The following is a 19,221-nucleotide window of genomic DNA, read 5'->3' on the forward strand; positions in this document are numbered from 1 at the left end:
TGAGCTGTTTCTTGACCTTCTTCTGGCCTTAAAATGACGCTGAGTCTCTGCTCATCCTCATCATGTGTACAAAACTGCAGCATACGGCAGTCTGCTACAACCTGACCTTATCACAATTCATTGTGTTTTAGAGATTTTATCTCTTTGTTCTTCTTCAACCTCCCAGTTGCACCCCCCCAGCCCCCAGCGGAGGATTCAGACCGGTACAGACGTAGGTTCAACATGAGGATGCTGGTTCCCGGCCGCCCCGTGAAGGAGACGCCAGCCACCCCGCCTCCTGTGCCCACAGAGAGACCCGCATACAGGGAGAAGTTTATCCCCCCTGAGCTGAGCATGTGGGACTACTTTGTGGCCAAAGTAAGGCATTGAGTTTCACATGTTGGGAGTGGACTAATTAGATCTGTGATTCATAGTCCTCAGGTTATTAAAAAGTTATCGCTCAATAGCTCTCTTCCATCTGCCTTTAATCCTTTGCTTCTTCTCCACCATCATTATTTCCTCCCTCTCAGCCCTTCCTGCCGCTTTCAGACAGCAGCGCTCTGTATGACTCAGACGAGAGCGGCGCAGAGGATGATGAAGACGATGACGACGCCTTCCTTTCTGACACACAGATAACGGAGCACCTTGATCCCAACTCCTACAGGTAGAGATCACACACTTTTGTTTTTCTGTCAGCTAAATTGGAGCCTTCGCTTCAGATGCTACATTTCCTGCCTGTCTCTCTGTTTGTCTGGTACGCAGCTGGGCTCTCATCCGCCTGGTGATGGTGAAACTGGCTCATCACAACGTCAAGAACTTCCTCCCTCTCACTGGCCTTGACTTCACGGGTACACACTTATTCATCCTAACAGCTCGTTAAATCTTAATTTAAATAAACCCACGTAGATAAACTTTTCATTGTTGCTGTATATGTTTACAGACCTGCCAGTCACCTCCCCTCTCAGCAACGCCGTGTTGAAGACTTTAGAGAACTGGGAGCAGCTTCTGCTGGAGCGAATGAACAAGTTCGACGGCCCACCTCCCAACTACATCAACACTTACCCCACTGACCTCAGCGCAGGAGGCGGGCCTGCCATACTTCGACACAAGGCCATGTTGGAGCCCGACAACACACCCTTCAAGTGAGAATTACATCATACACCGTTTGCAGAAAATACGGACACAGTTTCACACAGAAGAGCTATGATCTAGCTAAAGCTTTGTCACCGACATGCACCGCCATGACCGCCAGTGCAGCCGCCACCCTCACAACAATCAACGTTACCGTAGGCTGAGCTCAAATACCGCACCGGTAGCTGGCAGGATTGCAAACTCAACAAACTCCTATTTGAAAGAAGTCAAGTCAATTTATTTACAAAGCACAAAACAGAACCAGCTGACCAAAGTGCTGCACATTGCATAAAATATATAAGTCAGAATCAGAAATACTTCAGGCGTTCAGGAGCAACTGTAACAGGCTGCACTGTAACAGGCGGCCTATTCAGGATGTGGGGACGCAAACGCAAGCATATACAAGTATGTTTTGTGGCGAGCCTTCAGTGACTCAACAGAGGGGGCAGACCGCACTGAGGATGGAAGGCTCTTCCACAGTCGGGAGCCTTGACTGAGAATGTGCGGTCACCTCAAGGTTTAAAATTAGAGCAGGGGACCGCCAGGAGACCCGTGTCAGAAGGTCTGAGGGGCGGGAGGTTTTGTAAAGGCTGAGGAGGTCAGTTCTAGTTATTTGAAAGAACATTAGTGCAGCTCAGGTTGGTCAAATACATGAAGATAGAAAAAGTTCATTCATTAAGATACCAATAAAATACCTTAAACTGATGTCAAAGAAAAATCCTCAGATCACAGAAAACATGCAGCAATCACAAGTTTCATAAGCCGTACAAATAACAGGCATTTAGTTGTTTTGTTTGTTTCCTTTAAACTTTCCTAAAGAGCACTACCGCTAACATAAATCACCCTTAGCTACAATTTTACGTTTACAAATAGGAATCTTGACCACACTATATTTTTAGCATATAACATCAAGCAACCATGAGCCTTTTTTTCTTTCAGGACAAAGAACCACCAGTCCTTCCCAGCGCGACGCCTTTGGCATTTCCTGGTCAAACAGGAAGTTCTTCAGGAGACTTTGATCCGTTACATCTTTACAAAGAAGAGGAAGCAGAGTGAGGTCAGCTGCCCACATGCACACAAACGTTTCTTTAGAGTATTCATTAGATATGATCAGTAAACAAACCCTTGTTTTATTTACCAAGTCATGTTAGTTTATATTGACACCAGAATGTTTGCACGTTTTTTTTTCCTCACTTCCCCTACCATATGTTCGCTGTTAGCCAAAGAAAAGACTTAATTCTCTTGGGAATTGCATTTTTTTAATATAAAATGGTCCCGTGATTACCCCTTTGACTGGCTCCTGTCGCTGTCTCTAAACTATAGAGCTAGACTCGACAGATGAAGAGGCATTGTGGCTGTGTTGAAAAAAGTGGCTTAAAATAGGCCACATGACAGCCATAATGTTGATGATTGATGGGATTCATTATAGTCATCAAACAACTGTCAAGCAGCCATTAAATGCGGTGTCAAGATGTCATGCTGGAAGACAGCAGAGGCCTGAAATAGCAATCTGAGTCTCTCTGCTTCTCAGAACTTGAGAAAAAAGAGAATAAAAATGTGTACTATAAAAATTGTTATAGATTTAATTAGTTATTCTTTTATTGTACCCATACTAAATTCCTTGCGTTACAAGAACCCTAATGTGTGTATATGGGGATTTATAGTGTGGCCCTGTGGGACAGGTCGTCCCTGTGTATCACTCCCCTGTAATACAGAGAGAAGCGCTCACTGAGCATTAATCTCTTGTTGATGTTTTTATTGTTGTCTTTATCATTGCTTTGACTCCTCAGACACCTTTAATCAAGTACAGGACAGTTCACTGCCTTCTGTGATGTCTGGAAATAGTAAATATTATGCTGTCGCTGTCATGACAGACCGCTACCGAAGCTGCCAGTCCGGGGATTATACTCCCAAATGCTTAGTTTATATTTTTACAGTATTAATATCAGTCTTTGCTAAATGGAATAACTTTATCAGCATCAGTTTATCATTGATCCATTGATCATGCTACATGACTGTAGCTCCATGCTAATGAGGCGAGGCCTGCGTTCAGAGTTAACATGTGTTCATCAAAGATCCTGTCAACCGTTTACATTTTCTTTCATCCCATGTTTTATTTTTCTGTGTTTGTGCATGTGTTCTGTGTCGTGCCGTGTTGGTGTGTTCTGTGTCTATATTGCCTCTGTGTGTGTTGTGTAGTCTGTAGAGAACCATATGGACCATATAAGCCCAAACTGCATAGCAGGAGCTAGCAGTCCCTATAAGGTAGTATTATTTACTGTACCAGCTCAGGCCCTGGCTCTATCTGTCTGTCCGTCTGTCTGATTGGTCAGAGGAGTCACTGCAAAGCCAAGCTGGAAGGACCTTTTGTTTACCTTAAAAGTAATGTTTGTGCAGCGTTTGCACGGCGTTTTTAGTTAGACGTAGCACCAAACTGGGTGAAGCTCCTGGTGTCTCCTACTCCAGCTTGGCCTGACAGTGATTTATCTGGCAATTTTTTTACTGGCATTAAATCGACTGGAGGCTCTAAGGCTTAGATCTAACGTCTAATCTTCCCCTCTCACTGAGACATCTGCTCACATAACCTCACATCTGAACCAATAACACGTCTCCTCGTGTCTCTCACTCCTTTCTCCTCTCTAGCTGGACTGATTCTGCTGGACCCAAACAAAAAAAAAAAAACGCTCCCAATAAGAGAGTTGGCACACACAGTAGATCTACTAACTTGCATGCTCACGTTCAGGGCTGTGTGAGGCTTGCTAATCATGCAGGGTGTTGTCACCGGGGAATCCAAAATCAACAGTAACAATTGATTTAGTTCGTTTTTAATTTTCTGCCTTTAAGAGTAATTGTGCTACCTTCACATGCAGTAGGGATTTTTATGACCAACTTAATGTCCCAAAGCTTTGAAGGAAATGAACTTAAGCAGTGTTAATGAAGAATAAGCCCCCAGAGCCACGTACTGTACCTTTAATGTACCTTGGACTCTGATGGATCAGTTTTCTTGACTTTTGCAGGTGGAGGCAGATCTGGGTTACCCGGGAGGAAAGGCTAAAATCATTCATAAGGAGTCTGATATCATCATGGCATTTGCCATCAATAAGGTAGGTTGTGTGTGTGTTTGTGTGTTGTGTGTGTGTGTGTTTGTGTGTGTGTGTGTGTGTGATAGAGAGATTAAATTACTGGAGAGCACTTTGCCTCACGAGTCTATAATTTCTCTGAACGTTTCCTGGATGCAAGTTGTTCCTAAGTAAGGGGTAAAAACAATCCCTTCCAGTAACCGTCCTCTGGATTTACAAAAACATGTCACGTCCTTCCTATGAAATGGTTTGCCAATTTCACCTTCTTCTTTTTTTTTTACAATATATTTATTAGTTTTACGTCTGCAGATCACATCGAATTATACAATGAATAGCATGAAATACAGCAAACATTTTTCAGCTTGCCTTTACGCCCTTAACAGCCCCCTGTGAACAGACAAAACAAATTGAATGAATAAAATGAGACTAAAATAAATAAATAATAATAAGACAAAATACTTATACATGCATATACATACGCCAGTTTCACCTCTGATGTTTCCTTCCCTCCTTCCTCCCTTGCTCATCCCTTCCTTCCAGGCTAACTCCAACGAGATAGTGTTGGCCTCCACTCACGATGTGCAGGAGGTGGACGTGTCGAGTCTGGTGGCCGTGCAGCCCTTCACCTGGATCGGGGAGGACTTTGACAAAGAGTCCCGCAGGTGAGATTCAGTGCAGATCACGTGTAGCATTTGGTTGTGTTTCAAATATTACAGTCCTCACTGCTTCTGCACAAAGACACACACACAAGTTTCTTAGTTTTGTTTCTGCATCATGCCAAATATTTGGTCCTCAATATTTAATTTACTAAATGGTATCAATGTGAGCTAATGGGAGATGCAACCATCCTGCAAATTAAAAGTGAGATTGTTTTAACAGTGGATTTTATGTGTGTAACTAATTCAATTATTTCCATTTCCATTATTTGCTTCATCATGAAAACATGATAATGAAACAGAGATTACTTTGCACTGAACCCTGCAGAAACACTCACAGTAAATGACTGGCTCAAATGTTTATATATGTTTCAAAGCTCTATAAACCAGGTTTCATATAATGCTGGTTTTGCTTGTTCATTTTGTCTTGCAGCTCTGACGACATAGACTATCGCTCTTCTCAGACGAACATCGCCCAGGCCAGCTCTGTCCCCTTTGCACCACCTCAGATGCCGGTCTCTGCGTCCATGCCGTGGCTCGGCAGTGGGCAGACCAGCATGGGAGCCAGTGTGGTACGAGTCTATGTGCTGCAAACACAGATCAACAGACACAGAACACAGCAGTAATAGATGTGCAGTACTTAGAATATCCAGTAGGGGGAAACTAGGTTACGTGTCAGAGCCTTTAGATGGCATAGACTGTGTGCTTTCACTCTGCAGATTTTTTCATTTTATAACAAGTTGTGCTCCACAATAGAAGCATTTGTAAGTGTGAGATTTATTAAAACCACATGTAAACAAGAGACTAACTTCTGATGAGTCCGGGCCTCTGCACAACTACACGAGAAGTTTGTATTTTCAATTTTTATCAGTGTCGAGCCCAGAACTGAGCCCGGCCGACTAAACAGCTGTCCTGCTGAGTCTATGGAGGCTGATACAAAGAGATCATGTGTTTTCATGTGGCAGAGATGGATGCATGTAAACACAGATAGCAGCAGCTCTCACAGCCGGCTAGCCAAGGGTACAGATTTGCGTCAAACTTAGACGCAGCCAGGGTTCTCCATGTCCCAGCCATGTTGATAAATGTTGAGTACGATACACCGAGCGAGACAGGACAGAAGGTTTCTGCAGGTTCAGTGGATTACAGAGGGGGGCTTTATCAGGTCTGCAGTGGGGTCTGGTTAGGGAAGATCGCAGTCGTTTAATGCTGCAATTAATCAACAGCGGATCATCGTGTTCTGATTTGCAGCGTATCATATGACAACAGTGAGCGCTGCAAACAGGACGTTTAGTCGACAGAAGAGGAGGATGATATTAACCTCTTAGTTTATTTCAATTCTGAGCTGAAGTTTGGAGCTTTTTGAAACTTTGGCAGTGTAGTTTAAAGCTTTAACATTGCCTGCATTAACAGAATAGTGTTTATAAAATCTTTAGGACTCATCATAACAGGAATATTGATGTAAAGTAGAAAAGGGAAACATTTGACACATTAAAATAAGGCGCATTAAAATATGATGATTCATGTCTTTATGTCTCCTGGTAGTCTCAGAGTAGTTTATTTGACAGAGAGTGAGGAGAGAATGATTTCTCTGCTTCATGCTCTCTCTCAGCCTTATGAAGGAATTATGAATTCACAAACACATTCTTATTGTTTCATCATTGCTTGAAACTGAAAAGAAGAAGATACTTTAGTACATGAACGCTGATCTCTTTATCTCCACCTCAGTAACTGGCAATTGTAGCAGTATATAGGTTTGATCCTTTATTTTATCCATTATTATAATGGATAAACGTAACTTTTGATACCGCGCGCTTTGATGATGAGGTGTGTTCATTTCAAATGTCCCCCTGTAACCAAAGACATTCAGGCAGCGGTATCAATTAATATTAGTAACTATAATATTTAAAGGACCTGCAGTCCTTCAGGGAGAGAAAGAGTGCACATGCACAACATTTCAACATTGTAAACATGTTGAAATTTGATCTCTGCATGCGAAATGTAACGGACGTATTTACTATAGTTGACGTGAAAGAACTAAGCAATAAGTTGATCAAATCAAGTACATGTTGTCGCAGTGACATGTGGTTTGGAGTATGTAACAGTTTATTTATTTGTTGTCTTTTATGAAATGAACTGATGTTTTGATGTTTATTTTCAGATTATGAAGAGGAATCTAAACAATGTAAAGAGGATGACATCCCATCCCATATATCAGTATTGTAAGTGCCAACACTGAAGCCTGAACACAGGACGTTTTCACCTGTATATATTTCAGATGCGTTCGTCTCTCCATCAGTTTTTCCTCACCGCCCTCCTTTTCTCTCGCTCTCTTTCTGCACGTTTGTTTTTGTGTGCCTCAGACATGACAGGCGCTCAGGACGGCAGTGTGAGAATGTTTGAATGGAACAGACCTCAGCAGCTCATTTGTTTCAGACAAGCAGGCAATGCTAGAGTCACCCGGCTCTATTTCAACTCCCAGGGCAATAAGGTACACACACACACACACACACACACACTTGCACACACACTGCAACGCCTGTGTTTTGTCTACTCGGTGTGATTGTTCTCATTGTGCTGTTCTCTTCTTGCAGTGTGGCGTTGCAGACGGAGAGGGCTTCCTCAGTCTCTGGCAGGTCAACCAAACATCCTCAAACCCCAAACCGTATCTGGTGAGGTCACATCCCACCTTCATCACCTCCTGAACCTCCACCTTAGCGCACTGTTACATACTTTAAGACAAACACTCTAAGTATGAATCATTAAACCAACTTGTGCTGTTTGTTTTGTCCTGCTGATAGAGTTGGCAGTGCCACACTAAGACCTGCGGTGATTTTGCCTTCATCACGTCCTCCAGCCTCATCGCCACAGCTGGACAGTCCAATGATAACAGGTCTGCATCTGCACTGAGGGAAAGCACATTATTACAGCAGTACTGATCATTCTCTGTTGGTCTCAACTGATTTTATCCTTCGTTTACTTTGTCCGCAGAAATGTTTGCCTGTGGGACACTCTGATTTCACCTAGCAATACCATGGTCCATGGTGAGAAATCCCAAATGCTTCAAACAAGCCTTCTTTAAATATCAGAATTCTTTTTCAATGTAATCACATTTCTCCCCGCCCACTCCCCCAGCGTTCCCCTGCCATGAGAACGGGGCCACTGTGCTGCAGTACGCTCCGAAACAGCAGCTGCTGATCACTGGAGGCAGGAAGGGCTTTGTGTGCGTGTTCGACATCCGCCAGCGGCAGCTGCTGCACACTTTCCAGGCCCATGACTCAGCCATCAAGGCCCTCGCGCTGGATGCCTTCGAGGACTTCTTCGTCACCGGCTCAGCGGAGGGCAACATGAAGGTGACTCATGCTCCATCACTCACTTACTGACCTGCCAAAACACATCCCCTCTCGCTGACATGCTGTGATTGTGCGCTGAGGATTAATGTCGCATTCTCGGTACGGAGCGACTTGATGTAATCAGTAAATCCTCCGTCACACCTACAGATAACCTGAGCAGTGACAGCCTCATCTCTTTGAAGTCACATTAGGCTTTCTCACTGTTCTGAGGGGGCGGACGAGTCAAACCCCGGTCTGACATTTATTGCTCAAAGTGATGTCAGATAAATATTGTATAGACAAATGTTCTGTAGAGCTCTCTGAAGTGATAGTTAATATAACTTAACAAGACGTAGGTTGAAAAGAATGTCATAACAGGATATTAACGAGCCTGATTATCTTCTGCTTCTTGAGAAAGCAGCTGAATATCTTTTTATGTCCGACCCACCGGATGTGTGCGGAGGTGTGCGTTTACGTTTTAGCACTCTGGTGTCATTTGTATGTAATTTAATTAAGGTGAAGCACAGTGGTCGGCTGTGCATGATTCAACCTCCTCAAAGGCTGCCGAATCGTTGATGAATCCGTCCTGCTGCTTTCAGATGGTTTAGGGATTTAATGAAGTGCAGGAGAAGGTTTTTCATATCAGTACAACAGACACTGTATGAATCACTCTTATACGTTTTACAGATCAATACAAACTGTTTTTGCTTTACCAAATAAAATCCAGTTACTTCTGCTGATTTAAACACAATCTCTATTAGCCTATTTTTATTCCTATTGTCATATTTTTGCACATTTGCTGCAAGTGTTGAGTTTGCTGTAAGTTGCAGCAAAGTTCTGATCCTCTGGAAACAGACGTGATTCTGAGATGTCTAAAGCCTGGCCCACACTAAAAGATTTTTCAAATCTGAACAGGTGTTGAAAATGTGAGAGACGCCACACGTGACGATATAAAATTCTAGATTTAACACTTTTGCTCTTGTAGTGTGTCGAGAGCAACGATTACGCCAAAACACCATACCACACACTAACAGACTCCATTCACCAACAACCAGAGTCACGACTCTTATCGTGTATTGTGTACTCCGCTCTCACTCAAATATCAGGAGGATCAGACCCTGCCTATCAGAGCATGCAACACAACTGCTGATACAGGCTCTCGTAATATCACATACAGACTACTGCAGCTCCCTACTGGCAGGCCTTCCTGCATGCACATTCAAACCTCTGCAGATGATCCAGAACGCAGCAGCACGACTGGTCTTTAACCAACCCAACGCAGCACACGTCACTCCACTGTTCATATCCCTCCACTGGCCCCCAGCTGCTGCTCGCATCGAATTCAAAACCCTGTTGCTCGCTTACAAAACTGCGACAAAAACAGCTCTGCCAATGAAAGGCGCCTGGTACTCCCATCACAACAGGACCCTAATTCCCTAACTAGACTCTTCTCCTCAGTGGTCCCCCGGTGGTGGAATGAGTTACCAAACTCCACTCGGTCACAGAGTCCCTTTCACCTTTAAGAAGCAGCTAGACCCAGCTCTTTCATGAACACCTCTGCACTGATGCTAATGATGATGATGATATTGACCTCATTAATGTTTTTGATGATGATATTAAAAAGAAAAATCTGCTTCTTTACGCCCTGTGCACTGCCTGTCAGCACCAGTGTCCAGTCGCACTTGAAGCTGTTTGTTGGCACTTCCTGACTCTGTTCCCTCCTGTCTTGACCGTTGCTTGTGTTGCATTAAATCTCAGATGTGCGTCACTTTGGACAAAAGCGTCTGCTAAATGAAATTGTAACATTGTAACAAATATCACCACTGTTGTCAGCTTCATTATCAGTTGTTATTAATTGGACATAATTGTTTTACACCACTCTGAGGGAGTGTCAAAGCACTCAGCATTTCCAGGCTCCTGCATATAAAGGATTAAAGAACAGTTGTCTGGTGTGAAAAGGGAAGAAAAGAAACTCAACACCTCTTCCTCTCCTTCTGCTTTCTCCAGGTGTGGAAGCTAGCCGGCCATGGGCTCATGCACTCTTTTAGCACTGAGCACGCCAAGCAGTCCATCTTCCGCAACATTGGCGCCGGCGTCATGCAGGTGGAGACTCGTCCAGGTAACCGCATCTTCACCTGCGGAGCGGACGGCACCCTGAAGATGAGGGTCCTCCCCGACCGCTACAACATCCCCAGCAGCTTGGTCGACGTCCTGTAACGCCTACTTCCACTTCCAACGGTCCAAAGAGGAAAGAGACGAAAAGAAAAAACACACAATGCTTATGTAACACTCGCTAGGCATTAATAGTTTCACTGATGGGGGAAGAGTTAGTCAAAGATGGTCGCCTGGCATCTTTCCGAGTGTGCAGTGTTCGCGGGTTTACCGTTGACGTAAATCATAACGAGAATGAAAAAACGGAGCTGCAAATATTTTTTTTCCCAAAGGCTGAAAGCGAAGTTACAAGCAAAAGGTATCATACTTGATTTTAAAGCTAGATTTATTGTCATTTTATTGAAGAATCTCTACTCTTAGAGTGTGTCCATAGGGAAGCTATGCATGTCCTGTTCTCGTTCCGCGGTGCAATCACAGGTCTATTGATAGTGCTCTGTAAAAGTGCTCAAGCAAAAATTTTAAAAAGTGTGTAACTGTCGTCATTTTGTGCCCACAGCTGAAATCTCTTAGCATCTACTGTAACCAGCACTGTGGTTTGTTATTAAGTCAGTGGTTTCCAGTGTGAATCGAGTTGTTGGAATCTGCATTTTGTTTCAATGGTTTTGCCCCCCTTTGCCTTTTTGCCCGGCTTTTCTTGGAAGAGTTGATGGTGCATTGCTCCTGTAGTGAATCCCTCTCCCCCCTAACCCCCCTACTCACTGGCTGCCGTCACTCACTCCGGCCGCTCCTGGTTTGGGGCTCAACCTTGACCCTGCTCGGTCCCGGAGTGCGTGCTCACTCTGCTGTGTCTGCCATCCGTACGCCTGCCCGCCCACCTGCCCTCAAATGCCTGTTTGTGCGGCAGACTCACTGCTAGAACATTCCTGTTTGGAAGATGACGTGTTTTATTCCTGTGACTGTGATTTCAATGTTTCCATCTGTCTGGTCCGAACCCGAGCGCCCGCCCACCCACCCAGAGCAGAAACACAAAGGTTCACTTCTGGTTTTGCACAAGATGTTCTTGAATTTGTGTTTTATTTTTTAAATTGATTTTATTATTTAAATTATTTATACGTTTGTGTTTGTTTGGTTGACCATTCCTTTGTAAAACTATTTAACTTATTGCCTTTTATTTTAGGAATGTAAGGGGTTTTACCGTATCTGACTGGGAGATGTGCAACACAGTCTACTGTATGTAAGTGTGTGTTACCTCGCTAGTTGTTTTTACTGTTTCATCCATAAGGATTAGATATTTGCACTCAAATTCTGGAGACACTAAAAGTTGATTTGAAATAAATAGGATACTGAAGAAGAAACTGTTCTATACAAATGAATGTCTGGCTTTATTTGGCCTAGTAGTAAAACGTTTGAAATAGTTTTAATATATAAATGATATAAATATATATATATATATGAAATACCACAACAGCTTGTACAAACATGAAAGCATTTCTTTATTTTTGGTTTGTATCATACCAGCTGGATTAGTTGTAACTTTTGTTAAGTGTATGTATGGTATTTATTAAAGAGATTTGTGTTTCTCTCCCTCTTTCTGCCCACTATGTGTACTGTATGTATCTTAAGTGTTTTACCGATGGTCCTACTGGTGTCTGGTGCGTATGTGTGTGTGCATGTAATAATGCAAAAGAAGCCAATATCATGGGTAGACGCTTACTAGGGCACTTGAGCCTGGAGGAGTGTGAGAGAACAGGTCATGGTCAGAGTTTTACCTTTGTAAAGTGAATAAATTCTTTTTATTTCATCAGGTGGATTTGAAGCTGTTGTTTTCTTTTCGTTTCTGTCAGGAGGAATAAGTGACCAGGGACTACGCTGCTTCGTCTATATGTACAGAATAATTAGGAGAATAACATGTACATCTATATAAAAAATACATCAAAGAGAACTCATGCAAATACACTAAATATTGTTGCAACTTACATCAAAGACGGCCACAAAAGTTGAGTTATATCAATTTGTGTACATTATAAACGGTTTCATACAAAATCATAAAAAGTTTTCACACTGTTAGTAAATCCATAATCTCACATGAACATTGCAAAAAGGGTGAACATACAGCAGTAATTATCTATCAATAAATAATTAAGATTATTGACTAAAAACATTGACTGTATAAAAAGATGGACGACATGACGGCTCTCTAAAAGTAAAGCCAAACCCTCTCTATCGCCCCCTGCTGACTGGCTGCAGTATAGGTCATAAAGCTTGCCTCCTCCATGTTAACCAATCGGACATGAGTCAAACTGTAAAATCAAAATACACGCCAGATAAAATGTTCTCGAACAAGTTTATTTTTAATTAGTTACTTGATGCTGTAAAAAGGATGATTGACAGCTCTGTCGACAAATACGACTGCTGCAGACGATCTGTTCCGGATTAGCAGAGTGGAGGCGTAAGTGGTTTTTTTTGGTAATTCAAAGCTGTTCTCTGTAAGCAATAATATTTGAAATTGACACTATAGCTGTGGAGAAAGTTGTACAAACAGCTCGTGGTTTTGCCCATTCTACATTCCTACAACACCCAGCGTGCATTGTGCCCCTCCCTCTGAAAGGAACGGCCCAGCGAGAGACGCTGGAGTGAAATACTATAGAAAACGTTTTGCTGCAGGCAACAGCTCAGAGCGGTACAGAATCTGAAATACAATGAGAACATACCGGTGGATCGTCTAAAAAATCTTCAGGTCTGCAGTCTACATTTCAAACCTAACGATTTTGAACGAGACATGACAACGGAGGCGGGCGTCCTCGATTGAGGAAGTGTAGTTTAACTAGCTCCCTGGCCTCCGCCAGATGACGCGTTTTATGTAGTCTGGTGGAGGTTTTCCAGGGCGCATTGGAGAAGCGGATAGCGTCCTCCAAAGGCACAGAGCAACATGCATATTTTTTCTACCATAATGGCATTAGCTCCCCATAATAGCATGATAGGACTGAGGTTGAAAACTGGCCCTTTAAGTGTGTTTTGGTTAGTGGAAGTGGCTACAGCGGCTCCACCCACTGATCTCTACTGCACAGTCTCTGGCTCCAAATTATGTCACCGTCACAAGATGGCAGCGCCCGTCACAGGGGCAATTTTGGCTTCAATTTCGTACAATGAGAGTGCATGGAGACACGTCGTCCATCTATATATACAGTCATTGACCAAAAACTGCTATCACTTTCATCTGACGAGAACGCTCTACAGGACAATAAAGTTGAAACTGTGACGTGTATATTTGTCTCTAAAACCTAAATATGACCGATTTCCAAAATACATTTGACTTTCATTATGTAACAGTCATGTCTGCGTGTTTTGTGTCAGGACTCTTTGGCGTTCACTCGTCAGAGATGAAGTGCACCACATAGAGCCGAACATGGCCGTTGTCCCACACGTACAGGTGTCTGTCCTTCGGGCTGTATGACAGCATCGCCAGCACTCCAACCGGAACCCTCAGGTCAAAGGTCATATTCACCGGCTTTCCCTTCAGCAGGTCAAACGCGAAGGTGACTCTGGCGTCCTTGGTGTCGGTGACGTACAGGACACCGCAGGCGATGAAGGCGTTGCCGGCCTTGGTGCGGGGGTAGGTGGTGTTAATGTAGGACGTGACGGAGAAGGTCTTCTGGTCCAGCTGGGCCACCGTGATGCTCTCGTCCACGCTGGAGGCAAAGATCAGCCACAAGCTGTTCTCGTCCGCTGCTAATTTGAAGTAGGTCTTGGAGTTGTGGAGCAGGTAGGCGAGGCTGTGGTGCAAAGCGTTCTCTATAGACAGAGTGTGAAGCTTCTTGGTGTGAAAGTCAAATCTGTGAAGAAAAAGCAACAGGTTGTAAACCAGGAAAACATGATAAAATAGGAACAACAGCAAAGCATCAAACTGTCGATCAGCTCACCTGCCAATGCTCGAAGTACCAGCGATGTGATAATAGAAGGAACCATTGTGGACGGTGTGGCCGCAGCCTTGGTAGAACTTCCTTACATCCACGACTTCGCTGCTGTTGTTCTGGAAGGAGGCGATGCTTTTATACTCCTTCACAACACGACCTGGAGAGAGAACGAGCAAGGCTAAATGACACGCCTGCACTGCTTTGTCCAACAAAGCCTTGACACAAAGACTGATATGCTTTCTATCAGCCTCTACGCTGATGATCCTCTTGTTTATAATCCAACCTACCAGAGAAGTGTTCCGCCACCCATATCCGCTCATCGTTCAGCTGAGCCGTGTCTCTCATCCATGTGCCGAACGTGTTCTCCATCTTGGCCACATTTCTGGGGTTGATCAGAGACTTGATCAGGCAGTCTGAGGGGGGAACAATGTAACAACAAGCTCAGATGCTTACAGCTTTTTACACAGGAGACAACGTGTATGTAGACAGAAAAACTCACCGTTCTTCTTAGCAGGCTTCTCGTACAGTTTCGAAGCTTCCTTTACAGGTGAGGTTTCATCGTTTGGAACTGAGTGTAAAAGCCCTGTGAGAAACAACGTCATGTCATTATTCCCAGAGCTCACACTGTGTATAACCCTGAGTAAAACAATAATACTAAGAGGTTCATTTGTAGCTATTCTGGACCTTTTTCGATCATATCACATGATCGTCCTCAGCAGACGGAGTTTGCCATGTTGAAATGGGATGGAAGGTGAGGAAAATCTAATTTTTCATCCAAGAGCTCACAAAAAGTAAAGTTGAACATTTTACAATCCCAATGTCCAAAATTTCAGCTGCTGAGGAAGATCATGTGAATGATTGTAAGCTCCAGAACAGCAACCACAGAGAGACCTTGTAATCTCAACAATAGGCCATCAAAGTCCTTTTACCCATTGTCTGAGCAACCTGAAGGTTGGCTCTGTGGTGCCTTGTTCTAGAAGGCCCCTGTGGGCCAGGAGGTCCGGGAGGGCCCATGAGCCCAGGAGGTCCTGGGGGACCTGGAGGCCCTGTACAAGAAGAGAAGACAACATCAAAACCCCTTCAATATATAAAAACACCTTGATATATTCTGAGTATCTCCCAGATTAGGGCTTTTTGAAAGACAATTAATAATCTGGAAGATTTTCATATAAATAAATGTCTGTTAAGTCTCTATCTATCGCTGAATGAGGTAACACAATGGTGATTGAGCCTATGGCCCACTGATGAAAGCCTTTGCATTTGCAGTATTACAGACTGGGTGTCAGGTGCCAGTGAAGTATCCTGCTTTCAGTCTCTTTTCTGCTGCGTCACCGTCTGATGTCACAAACGCGTTTGAAACAGGGTTAGCAAACAGTTAAGATGTTACGGTGGTTAGGTCTTTATTGTATCTATTCCTCATTCAGTTTGTTTGTTAAACTCGGCGCCGACAAATTTGGAACGATGTTCGAGCGCTGCTTGGACAGAGATGAGCAGCATTTGTAGCTGAGATGACAAAGAGTCGCAGTTACAAACAGAGCATAGTATCGCACCGGAAAGGGGTAGGAGATTAGCGTGTTGACACGGGTTTTGTGTTCCCATCAATGCCAATTGGAGCCGAGGCGATAATTACCCGGGTCTACTGCAGAGTCATTTGACCCGGGTCTGAATGCCGATTGTAGCCTTTCCCACTAAGCAAAAAAGCTGGGTGTTGGCGGGTTTTTTGACCAGTAGGAAAACAGCTTTAGTGACATGTTTTCCATCACCCAGCAGTGGTTGGTCTGCCAGAGAGGGTAGGCGGAGCTAAGCGGCTGCTTTTCCGGTCTCTGCAAGTGTTGCGAGTAAACAGTAATCTACTATGGCTGAACAAACAAAGAAAAGATGGATGGCTACAGATACAACTTCAGAAATAAGTGAAATTACAAAGAGAAAGAAACAAACTCGACGCTCAGATGAAGCAAACAGTCTAAAAAGGAAAGTGACCGTCAGTGAGGAAAATAAAGAGTTACAACCGGAGCCAACCGCGGACGTCACACATGCAACACTGTCTGGATATCTGGGAAGTGTGCTCCCGCAATTACAGTTTATCACCATAGGTGCCGCCAAGGAGAACAAAACTGAGATCTTCGAGATTATAACTTTAATACAGTATAAAGTTAGGGATGCAAAATGGTCATGATAAATCTTTACTTGCCCTCAATGATGACATCATTGGACGGTTGTCCCTTCTCTCCCGGCGGACCAGGCTCTCCTTGGTCTCCTTTTTCTCCTGGCTCTCCTGTCTCGCCCTGCAGCCCTGCGGACGACATCAAGCTAAATATCTCCATACACTTCGTCTTACTATTAAAAACATGAGTCATTCCATTGACTTCTCCGGGTGATTCATGCCGTCCACTGTGGAGGAGAGGAGAGTGAAGTGGGAGAAATAATGGAGCAGATTTTTTCAGTTCATTTAGCTGAGGCCCAAAACCGCAGACATGAATAACATTAACTGAGAATGTGAGAGAAAGGCAGCAGACCCGACCTCTGCAGTCATTTATGAATTACAGGAAAACGCCATGAATAGTCTGTCATTGTAAAAAGTGGTTACTGGATGTGTGTTGAGCTTGTGTCTTTGTGTGTGTGCGTGATTTAAAGTGAGTGTGTGTGCTTCGTGTTTTGGTATATTCCCCCTCAGGTTACACTCAACCCTTTGACTGTTTCATTGTTCCAGCAGTCTCTCACTAAAAAGGCCAACATGGCCTCGGGTGATAACAAAAAAAGGATGGTGAGTAAAACAAGAATAGAGCTGACTCTTTCTTTACCTTTCTTTCCTCTTTTCCCATCAGCCCCGGGCACTCCATTCAGTCCTGGGATGCCATCAGTCCCATTGTAGCCGGGCATACCGTCTGCACCGGGCAGACCTACAGTAAGACAACAAATCTTCACCATGGGGCTGAACGTGAAACACTTTCACTAAAGATATGGGTCACTGAACCACAAAGGAGGCGTACAGGACTGACAGATTTTAAATCTGGACTCAGAGTGAAGGCTTCACTTACCCGGCGGTCCTGGAGGTCCTGAAACAGAAGATTTGAGCATGTTAGGGGATAAAAAGTGAGATTTTGGACATGACTGGGTTCTTTATTAAGTATGAGTGAGACGTACCGGCTATGCAGACTCCCTTTGTGCTGTTGCAAATGTCGATCAACAGTTTGATCTGAAGAGGAAGAGAAAACATCAAAAAATAAAATACACGGTGACACATTAAACTTCAGTAACAGGGCCGGGTTAACCAAATATGGGGCCCCGGAGAAAAGAATTAGCTTAGGGCCCCCATTGGCCCCCATTTCCTCGAATGTTGGAGGAAAACTATATTTACGACACTTAAAAAAAACACTCAAAATATATAAGTTAAAAACCAGAAAATTATATTGAATAAGTATCAAAAGCACTCATTCTGCAGAGTGTTATATGTCCTCTTTTGTAATGATTATTAAGTGTGTTAGAAACATTTTATTGTTGTAGCTGGTCAAGCTAATTTACCTTCTTGAATTGCTGATTAATCAATTTGTAAGATTGGATCATTAATGTATAAAAAATGATTTTGTGCATATAGTCTTCATCTGTAACGTAACAAGCAACTTTGGCTGTTAGAACCTTAAACATACATCATTTCCAGGGTGCTGGTTTAGCTCCATTGATAGAGCAGGCACCCCGTATACAGAGGCTACAGTCCTTGATGCAGCGGCTGCAGGCTCGACTCCCGACCTCGGCCCTTTGCTGCATGTCACCCCCCCACTCTCTTCTCCCGTTATTTCCTGTCTCTCTTCAGCTGTCCTGTCTAATAAAGACAAACTGACCCAACATTTTTTTCTCTGAATTGTAGTAAAGTAGGACAAAATGGAAATATTAAAGTAAGAATATCTAAAAATGGACTAAATGGCCTCAACATTATGTAATAATGAAGGTGTAACCTGAAGGCCCATATTATATAAGTTTGAATTATTCTAATGGTGGAAACAGCACAACCAAACACATCTGCTGTTACTCTGACACAAACTTGAGCCTGAAGCTTCAGTCCCCTGATGGTCACAGACCCCAGCACCACTGCCCATTATCACCCGCTGGTAATCCATCATTAGTCACCAGAGACAAAAATATACAAACACTATCAACCATCTGATCACCAGCAGGTGTTTGATCTCACCGGCACCATGGAGTAAGTCATCATCATCATCATGTCATCCTGCACGTGAGCCTTGTGGTAACTCTGGCCGTGTCGGTGTTTGTGCTTCATCTTCGTCTCCGCTTCCTCTCCCACCTCCTGGCTGACCTCCTGCTCCTGGACCGCCTCTACCTCCTCCTGGAGAATCTCCTGCTGTTGCTCCTTCTCCAGCTCTTCGCTCCTCTTATTCCTGGAGAACTGATACTGGTACTGCGGCTGTTCCCCGCCGCTCGCCCTCAACCCCGCCGCTCCCCTCGGCACTTCCTGCAGGAACTCCACCACCGAGCTCTGCTGTACCTCCGTCAGCCTCCCCTCGGTCTGCTCCAGCAAGGCACGCTGCTGATTCTGCTGGACCAGGAGCACCAGCAGGCCGATGGAGTTTATCAACGCCACCGCACAGGTCCCGTACAGAACCATCCGCTGAGGGAACGTCATGCTGGGGGTCGGGATCCACATGGTTACCACTTCACCTCCGCTTTTCTGAGGGTCACCCACCAACCTCAGCATTCACAAGGGAGTAGAGTTCCAACGCAGCGGTGAATATGGAAGAAGAAAAGTCAAACGGGACAGAGAAAGACGCAGATTCACTAAAACCAAACTAATCCAACAGGAAGGAGTTTGTCCTTTCGTGAAATTCAAAAATGTAAGGTCCGGTCCAGATGATGTAGAAGTCAGCGTCTGCCTGAGCTCCAGCAGGGTGGTCTATCTGAGGGCAGACTGGTAAATACACTGCTTGTTGTGTGGAGAAGGGGCTGTGCGTGTGTGTGTGTGTGTGCACTTGCAAACCAGTAATGTAGGAGTGGGCATTACACAATC

General features: G+C 44.1%; 2 protein-coding genes across 6 annotated transcripts in view; one reads left to right on the forward strand and one right to left on the reverse strand.

Annotated features, from left to right (window-relative positions):
- Positions 1 to 12,093, forward strand: part of dmxl2 (Dmx-like 2) — a 45,510-nt gene extending 33,417 nt beyond the window's left edge. For 3 of the 5 annotated variants that reach the window (XM_069681043.1, XM_069681720.1, XM_069683876.1), the window contains 16 exons: positions 167 to 357; positions 510 to 643; positions 742 to 827; positions 920 to 1,121; positions 2,050 to 2,167; positions 3,310 to 3,375; positions 4,128 to 4,214; positions 4,731 to 4,852; positions 5,280 to 5,418; positions 7,005 to 7,065; positions 7,207 to 7,334; positions 7,438 to 7,515; positions 7,645 to 7,736; positions 7,835 to 7,887; positions 7,979 to 8,196; positions 10,183 to 12,093. In XM_069681043.1, the coding sequence (XP_069537144.1) occupies positions 167 to 357; positions 510 to 643; positions 742 to 827; positions 920 to 1,121; positions 2,050 to 2,167; positions 3,310 to 3,375; positions 4,128 to 4,214; positions 4,731 to 4,852; positions 5,280 to 5,418; positions 7,005 to 7,065; positions 7,207 to 7,334; positions 7,438 to 7,515; positions 7,645 to 7,736; positions 7,835 to 7,887; positions 7,979 to 8,196; positions 10,183 to 10,392 (1,985 nt within the window). In that variant the 3' untranslated portion in view covers positions 10,393 to 12,093. The remainder of the gene's footprint in view (positions 1 to 166; positions 358 to 509; positions 644 to 741; positions 828 to 919; positions 1,122 to 2,049; positions 2,168 to 3,309; positions 3,376 to 4,127; positions 4,215 to 4,730; positions 4,853 to 5,279; positions 5,419 to 7,004; positions 7,066 to 7,206; positions 7,335 to 7,437; positions 7,516 to 7,644; positions 7,737 to 7,834; positions 7,888 to 7,978; positions 8,197 to 10,182) is intronic. The other 2 variants (XM_069682391.1, XM_069683114.1) reach the window with 1 other exon arrangement.
- A 1,384-nt stretch (positions 12,094 to 13,477) lies between these two features.
- gldn (gliomedin) lies at positions 13,478 to 18,912 on the reverse strand. The gene is made up of 10 exons (XM_069685047.1): positions 18,388 to 18,912; positions 17,346 to 17,397; positions 17,240 to 17,257; positions 17,003 to 17,101; positions 16,393 to 16,494; positions 15,131 to 15,247; positions 14,701 to 14,784; positions 14,489 to 14,614; positions 14,208 to 14,358; positions 13,478 to 14,120 (listed from the first exon to the last, which is right to left on the reverse strand). The coding sequence occupies exons 1-10, from the start codon at positions 18,910 to 18,912 to the stop codon at positions 13,655 to 13,657; spliced, it is 1,740 nt and encodes a 579-aa protein (XP_069541148.1). The 3' UTR covers positions 13,478 to 13,654.
- Positions 18,913 to 19,221: the final 309 nt, after the last annotated feature.

This window comes from Semicossyphus pulcher, unplaced genomic scaffold (assembly GCF_022749685.1).
Source record: "Semicossyphus pulcher isolate SPU_LCO1_2020_fin unplaced genomic scaffold, fSemPul1.0.p SCAF_1, whole genome shotgun sequence".
NCBI lineage: Eukaryota > Metazoa > Chordata > Actinopteri > Labriformes > Labridae > Semicossyphus > Semicossyphus pulcher.

Coding starts and splice junctions, on each gene's coding strand:
- gldn (XM_069685047.1), bottom strand. CDS start 18,912: ATGCTGAGGTTGGTGGGTGACCCTCAGAAAAGCGGAGGTGAAGTGGTA. Junction 16,495..17,002: donor TGGGAAAAGAGGAAAGAAAG/GTAAAGAAAGAG, acceptor TGTCGTCCGCAG/GGCTGCAGGGCGAGACAGGA. Junction 15,248..16,392: donor CAATGATGTCATCATTGAGG/GCAAGTAAAGAT, acceptor CTTCTTGTACAG/GGCCTCCAGGTCCCCCAGGA.